This window comes from Engystomops pustulosus, chromosome 11, assembly GCF_040894005.1.
Source record: "Engystomops pustulosus chromosome 11, aEngPut4.maternal, whole genome shotgun sequence".
Lineage (NCBI taxonomy): Eukaryota > Metazoa > Chordata > Amphibia > Anura > Leptodactylidae > Engystomops > Engystomops pustulosus.
Window position 1 is genome coordinate 85,063,506 of NC_092421.1, and position 8,139 is coordinate 85,071,644.

Below are 8,139 nucleotides of genomic sequence, written 5' to 3' on the forward strand. Positions count from 1 at the left end.
GCGCAGCAGCGACACCTGGTGGACCTCGAGCGCACTACCTTAGTGAATCGTCGGAAGACCCGAATCCTCCACAGAGAACGCACCGCTGGATCGCGAATGGACCGGGTAAGTAAATGTGCCCCTTTATGTCTATAGATACTTTTTAATCTGTCTCCATGGTTATCTGATCCTATTATTTTGCAGTCACCTCCCCTGCAGATTAATGCCCCGCCCCTGAGGATCTAAAGTTACCATGAATCAAGTGTCATTGTGTATGTTTGTATAGCTGCCCCATAAAAATTCACGAAGCTTCAATCACACTGAAGCTTCACTCGCCGGGAGGATTTAGGGTGACTTTTGGTTCCCTTCTCTTGATTGTCGCAGGTTTTGGAAACTGTACTTTGTAAGAAGAAAGCAGATCACACTCCATCACACCTCCATGGGTGATGTAACGGTGCTGCGGGTTGCCTTCTGGAATGCAGGGCAATCACCATGGATGACACCACAATAAAATCCAATTACTTTATTCTTGTTTCATGATGAAGCCCATAAGGTGGAAGGAGCCTACATAAATCTAGTGTCATGACGAAGAGCATCTGTATTGCTCAGTAGTTGTAGACTACTACTGTTCCTGTTTAGGAATATCCATAACATACATTGGCTGGTTTACTAATGGTGTTAAAAAGTTAGACGAGACGGTCTAAGGCCTCATGGACACGCACATATGACAATGGGCGTATATACGGGTAGCATATTACAATGCGCTATACAGTCACTCATTTACATGACCTATTGCCTGCCGTACTGTGAGTATATAGAGCATTTTCTATTTTCTCTGGTATTTCTGTTCCGTATGCCCCAAAGAAGTCTATGGGAATGTATAAATTACGGGTTGCATACACGCTGCATATGGTTGTGCACCTCATGCTGTATATATATATATGTGCACTATCCAGGGAGACCACGACCAGTGGGAGGGGCATTCTGTCAGCAGCCAATAGTCAGCCATCATTTACCAGAACCAGTATTTTATACGGATACAGAGCCACACGTCCTCATCCAGGGGAAAAACGCCCTGTATTTACGGCCAAAATACAGCTGTATATACAGAACAGGAAGAAACATCCGGCCGTGTGCATGAGGCCTTAGGGTGCATTCACACTCACATAATGGGGACCAATATCCACAATTCCTCACCGCACCGTGACCGCGCACTAAGATATATAGCACTGTCCTATTTGCCGTGTTACGGCGCTGGCCCTGTGCTTCTCTATTGAGAGGAGAGGGGTGAGCAGACCCCTCTGGGGTGAGCACATGTTGTCTGAATGAGGCCTTATGCTGCACCAGATGTAACAAATGGCAATACATCCGGCTTAAGTGCATTATAGTCTCGTCTACCTTTCTTCACCTACTATTTGCTTGCTTGGTCTTGATGCTTTTTTCCTGCTGAGCCCGCCTCCTTTGCGCAGAGCCCGCCTCCTTTGAGCCGAGCCCGCCTCCTTTACGCTGAGCCTGCCTCCTTTGTGCCGAGCCCGCCTCCTTTGCGCTGAGCCTGCCTCCTTTGTGCCGAGCCCGCCTCCTTTGTGCCGAGCCCGCCTCATTTGTGCCGAGCCCGCCTCATTTGTGCCGAGCCCGCCTCATTTGTGCCGAGCCTGCCTCATTTGTGCCGAGCCTGCCTCATTTGTGCCGAGCCCGCCTCATTTGTGCCAAGTCCGCCTCATTTGTGCAGAGCCCGCTTCCTTTGTGCTGGGCCCGCCTCCTTTGTGCTGAGCCACACCCATTTTTTGGTAACAATCTCAAAAAAGTGTATAAAACAGTTTAATGATGTGTTACTACAGATTCCAGGGCAAATTTTAAGTAAACGTATATGGAGAAAACTGTACATAAATCTCTGCAATGACTGGTGCAGCGTTGGGGTCCGTTAGACCCCCGTACAGGGAATGGGGCCGTGCATTTTATAATGTATAAATGTGTCTATATTGATCCTTCCAATGTCGTCCATTACAGAACATACAGGATGTCTCCCTGTTGGATCCCTGCTTTAACCCAGGATATACAAGGAATCTCAGCACCAGTGATCTCTACAATAGCCCCTGCATATCCCACCGGCGGACCCCCACAGCACCGGCGAGCATTCGCATCGAGGGATCGGGGGATTATAATCTATGCAAGAAAAACGTCCAGGAAATCTTCAACATTTCCCATTGTAGCTTCTCCAAATGTTCATTCAATGGCATTTTCCAGCCCATTTTACAGGGGGAGTTTAGGGTGAGTAAAGCGTTTACTTCTCATGTGAAGGAGGATTAGATGTACCAAATATTCAGGAAACAAAGCATCAGTAGAGGTTATTAATATATTTGCCTCCTGTATCTCTCCATGTCTCTGCACATGTACATGTGAATAGAATTTTGAGGCGTTATAGCATTCAGTCCCTGGTGGTCCAGTATTATAGCATTTAGTGTCTAGTGCTCTAGTGATATAGCATTTGGTCCCTCATGCTCCACTGTTCTAGCATTCTGTCCCTGGTGGTCCAGTGTTGTAGCATTCAGTCCAGGGTGGTCCAGTGTTGTAGTATTCTGCCCTTTGTACTCCACTGTTTTAGGATTTGGTCCCTCGTGCTCCACTGTTCTAGCATTTGGTCCCTGGTGGTCCAGTGTTCTATCATTTGGTCCCTGGTGGTCCAGTGTTCTAGCATTCGGTCCCTGGTGGTCTGGTGTTCTAGCATTCGGTCCCTGGTGGTCTGGTGTTCTAGCATTCGGTCCCTGGCGGTCTGGTGTTCTAGCATTCGGTCCCTGGTGGTCTGGTGTTCTAGCATTCGGTCCCTGGTGGTCCAGTGTTCTAGCATTTGGTCCCTGGTAGTCCATTGTTCTAGCATTTGGTCCCTGGTGATCCAATGTTCTAGCATTCGGTCCCTGGTGATCCATTGTTCTAGCATTCGGTCCCTGGTGGTCTGGTGTTCTAGCATTCGGTCCCTGGTGATCCAATGTTCTAGCATTCGGTCCCTGGTGATCTAATGTTCTAGCATTCGGTCCCTGGTGATCCATTGTTCTAGCATTCGGTCACTGGTGATCTAATGTTCTAGCATTCGGTCCCTGGTGATCCAATGTTCTAGCATTCGGTCCCTGGTGATCCAATGTTCTAGCATTCGGTCACTGGTGATCTAATGTTCTAGCATTCGGTCCCTGGTGATCCAATGTTCTAGCATTCGGTCCCTGATGATCCATTGTTCTAGCATTCGGTCCCTGGTGATCCAATGTTCTAGCATTCAGTCCCTGATGATCCATTGTTCTAGCATTCGGTCCCTGATGATCCATTGTTCTAGCATTTGGTCCCTGGTAATCCAATGTTCTAGCATTCGGTCCCTGGTGATCCAATGTTCTAGCATTCGGTCACTGGTGATCTAATGTTCTAGCATTCGGTCCCTGGTGATCCAATGTTCTAGCATTCGGTCCCTGATGATCCATTGTTCTAGCATTCGGTCCCTGGTGATCCAATGTTCTAGCATTCGGTCCCTGGTGATCCAATGTTCTAGCATTCGGTCCCTGGTGATCCATTGTTCTAGCATTCGGTCCCTGGTGGTCCAGTATTCTAGCATTCAGTGCCAAGTGCTGTAGAGCTACAACATTCAGTCCCTGGTTGCTCCGCATCATGACATGTAGTGACCCAGTAAGGCAGCCTTTATTCTATTGTAACCCATTTCTGATAGAAACCAGAACCATGATGATCCAACCACCAATCACTCTGTAGGATAATTAGTTTCTAATGACATTTTGTGTCCAGTGACTTATTCCTTGAGAGACCAGTGTGATCAACTACTTTTGGAAATTAGAATTCCAGTCTAATCCCTGATAACCTGCAGACCAGTAAATACATATGTATCCCAGCATTACTAGGAATGTGCTATCCCGGGATAGTGCTTTATGTATTGTGTGTCCATGGACCAGGGCTGTCAGGTAAAGTTCCTCAGACCCGATCCGTCTTCTTCTTTCAGGCCTTCTCCGCTTTCTTTTTTGTCATGGATTTCCTAAAGCTCAGCAAGGAGAAGTTCTCTCTGGAGGTGGTGAAGGAGACGGTGGAGAGACACTGCTCCAAACCCTGGAGTGAGGTAAGTCCCTAACGGTTACCCTTATCTGGGCAGGAGGGGGGGAGGGAGCCTTTCTAAATGATATCTACCTTTCGTGTTCTTTAAGGTGAAGAGCCAGTCTGGAAAAGTCAAGGAAAAGTATCTGAGCGAATATTGTTTCTCTGGAGTCTATATAATAAATCTGCTTGAACTTGGTTATGGCTTTAACTCCAGCAGCTGGAATGACATCACATTTTCAGGCAAGGTAATGGCATTGTATCCTGGAAACACAAAAATATCTATCAATCTATCTGTCTATCTCATATACTATCACAGGAAATACAAGTCCTCCTTTTTTTAAATCTGGGATTGTATTTTTTAGGACTTAGAAGATCCTAAAATTGGCAACACTTCTCAAAACAGATTCCACTGTGTCCCAAAAACCAGGCCACATTCTAGAAGCTACGTGTGAACATCTAAGTGTCCTCCATAAATCAATATTTCGCAGAACACCCTTACAGCAATCGCTTAAAGTAATTGTCATTACGGGGGAGTTTAGGCCCAATCTCCATCACAAGGTGACCTGAGGTCATTGAGATTTGTAGCTTCCGTTTTATCCACAGCTTTCTAGGTCCTGTCATAGCTTTTCAATTGAGAAGACCTCCGGACTACGATTGTAGATTTACAGCTTTACTTGAGATCTTGTCCAGTTGCATGACTCCCTTTCGGCCAAGCTTCAGCTGTTGGATAGATGGCCTCACATTTCACTATACTACTTCATTGTTCACTTACCAGACTCATGGACAGCAACAATTGCTGATATGTTAACACAAGCTCCAGACCATCTGCTTTTATAGAAGTGGTCACACTGGCTGACAATCAAATAGTCAAGAACATTTGATTGGCAGCTCCTGGCTGCTCCTTATGGAAGCAGTAAGGTTTTGTTTAATTTTTCACACAAACACTTTAAGTTTTGGCCTAGGTTTGGTTAAGTAACTTATAACAGGGTGGAATCTGTTGTGTTGTTGTTGATTGGAAGTTGCATTCACCTAATTTTAAGGCCTAGAATTTTTTTTTAAATGTTCTGATGATAAATCCATAGAATTTCAAGAGGTCTAACTTTTATTTCTCATGACTCTATCTTATCTATCTATCTATCTATCTCCTATCTATCTATCTATCTATCTCCTATCTATCTATCTATCTATCTCCTATCTATCTCTCCTATCTATCTATCTATCTATCTATCTATCTCTCCTATCTATCTATCTATCTATCTATCTCCTATCTATCTATCTATCTCCTATCTATCTATCTATCTATCTATCTCCTATCTATCTATCTATCTATCTATCTATCTATATATCTCCTATCTATCTATCTATCTATCTATCTCCTATCTATCTATCTATCTATCTATCTCCTATCTATCTATCTATCTATCTATCTATCTCCTATCTATCTATCTATCTATCTATCTATCTATCTATCTATCTATTTATCTATCTATCTATCTATCTATATATCTCCTATCTATCTATCTATCTATCTTATCTATCTATCTATCTATCTATCTATCTATCTCCTATCTATCTATCTATCTATCTCCTATCTATCTATCTATCTATCTATCTATCTTATCTATCTATCTATCTATCTATCTCCTATCTATCTATCTCTTTCTTTCTTTCCATCTGAGAAAGACCTCCAGGTTCACTACCACCTTTTTTGTACCCTTCTTCAGATCCATGGCAGTGACGCTGGATGGACTCTTGGATACATGCTCAATTTAACCAATATGATCCCAGCAGAGCTTCCTCTTTCCCCTCCGCTGTCTCACGGTGGTTACGTTGGACTCATGGTCTTTTTCTCAGTCTTCTTACTATTCATCCTTTTGACTTGCTGGCTAAGTTTCCGGAAGCCAAAGTGTATACAGAAGGGCATCATTTAGGAACATCTTAACGAGTGGATCACTTGCCGAGTGATTTGAGAGCTGCTCCGTGGATTTGCCTTGCCATGGATTCCTACGGTGACTCTGCAGAACCTGGATCAGCCAGGACGGGACAAGAAGAGAACACTGAGCCTCTTCTTGCATTGTGGGACCATACAAGCCATGCTTGGATCACAACTATTGGAATATTTGATCGACTTCATATTGATGAAGCTTTTAACTAAGATTATTTTTTCAAGTGGAACATGATGGAAGACTGTGAGTAGACTAGACTAAATATATATATGGATGAACGTACCCATGGGGCTTACGTTCGGAACTACAAAACATAAACTGATCTCAGGTGACATCATATAATTAGGTCTATCATTGTATTTTTCTAAGCCCTTGTCATTTCTAATAGGTTGCATTCCCTCGTCCTTGTCGAAAGCCATAGCATTGCTATCGTGTACATGTTTATATATAAAAGCAGCAAAAACTTCCAACGTCACTGTGGTGTGAGTGCTTGACCAGACACTGTGTCGTCAACGGCAAGAGATATTTTTCATCTTAAACAAGACGATAACTTTTACGTAGAAACGCCCTTAAAGTGACTTTCCAGTCCCTAGCTAAAATGTAACCAATACATGGTCAATGTACAGTGAACATTCCGAAGGTCTGATGATGTCATGGCCATGTGATCAGTTCCCTCCAATACACGAGGTGGATCTCGTGGCTATGACATCATCAAAACTCTAAGATCTAGTATCTTCCGTATCACACCACTTGGATTTATGTCCCTGAAGAAGGACAACACATTCCTAATTTTTTTTTCTTTTTTACCATTTGTTTGTTGTCTGTTTCGGAAAAGTAAAAATGGAAATATGTCTGTAATTCTGCTCTGATTTGTTTTCTGATATATTATTATAGGGAATCTGTCAACAGTTTTGACCATAATAAATTGCTGACGGTAACAGATAGAGGCGGAACCTCAGAAGCTGTGGCTCGACATTCCAGTATGTGAGACATATGAAGGATTCAGATCCAGGTCAGAGATCACATTTCAATAGGTCACCGTTCATACACCTTCGCTATGCGTTCTTTACTTTCTATCCTCCACATGCTTATATAACAGCAATTTCTAGAGGGAAATCATAAAAGGAACATTGCATAGCCTGTAGTGTAAAAAAAACTGTATGGGGGTCATTTATCATTAGGCGGCTCTTTGGGACAGTTCTATGTCTATTTTTGGAGATCCGCTGCCCATCAGATTCATTTAAGTGTTTTGGGCCCTTTAATAAATGTTCTTATCGTCTATTTTCTGTCTGGGTATTTTTTTTCAAAAAGTCCCAAAAAAAAAGTCTCAAAGTGCATAAAAAAGTCCCAGCACATAGAGCAGCACAGGGAATGGAGTAACTGTGAGACTTTTAGGAGACTTTTTGCAAAAGTCTCAAGTCATGAATGTGGCTTTGCTCACAGTAGTTCTATGTTTACACCGGATTAATGAGGAGGAGGATATAATCCGGTGAAAGTTCTTAGCAGTGAAAAGTCTCAAAAAAACTCAATGTGACAACTTGGAGACTTTTTATGCCAAAAAAACCCAGGAAAACCAATGATAAATGTAATCTACAGGCCACGCTATGGTCCTTTTATGATTTCCCTCTACAATTGTTATTATATATTACGCATGTGGAGGATAGGAAGGAAAGAAGGCACAGCCAGGGTGTCTGAACGGGGACCTATTTTTCTGGAAATGTGATCTCTGATGTCAATAGAAGAACCTGGGTCTGAATCCCTTAAATGTCTGTGTTTTGGAACCTTGAGCCACGGTTTGTGTGGTTTTGCCTCTAGCTTCATTGTATTTAGGAACTTTGCGGGATCAGTCTAAAATAACGGGATATAGAGCTCCAGGGCCAGGAATAAGAAGAGCGGAGGTTTAGATAAATTGTGAAATTGCAGACAGTGGTTGGCTTCGTCCCCGGAGAGCTGAGTAACCAGTGGCAGCAGGACTGTGAAAAGTGAACTTTTAATCCAGGTTTCCTGCTCCTTCGAGTGTTCTAGACGGGTCTCTCAGCCTGAAAATATATACCTTATATACTCGAGTATAAGCCTAGTTTTTCAGCACAACATTTGTGCTCAAAAACCCTAACTCGGCTTATACTCGAGT

At 43.2% G+C, this 8,139-nt stretch overlaps 1 protein-coding gene across 8 annotated transcripts in view; it reads left to right on the top strand.

The window, feature by feature from the left end:
* The window catches only part of ENTPD1 (ectonucleoside triphosphate diphosphohydrolase 1), a 103,830-nt gene extending 96,182 nt beyond the window's left edge, over positions 1 to 7,648 (top strand). For 7 of the 8 annotated variants that reach the window (XM_072131418.1, XM_072131419.1, XM_072131420.1 and 4 more), the window contains 4 exons: positions 1,987 to 2,247; positions 3,971 to 4,084; positions 4,170 to 4,307; positions 5,787 to 7,647. In XM_072131418.1, coding sequence (XP_071987519.1) covers positions 1,987 to 2,247; positions 3,971 to 4,084; positions 4,170 to 4,307; positions 5,787 to 5,993 — 720 coding nt within the window. In that variant the 3' untranslated portion in view covers positions 5,994 to 7,647. Of the gene's footprint in view, positions 1 to 1,986; positions 2,248 to 3,970; positions 4,085 to 4,169; positions 4,308 to 5,786 lie in introns of all 8 variants that reach the window. The other variant, XM_072131415.1, reaches the window with a different exon arrangement.
* The last annotated feature ends 491 nt before the right edge of the window (positions 7,649 to 8,139 follow it).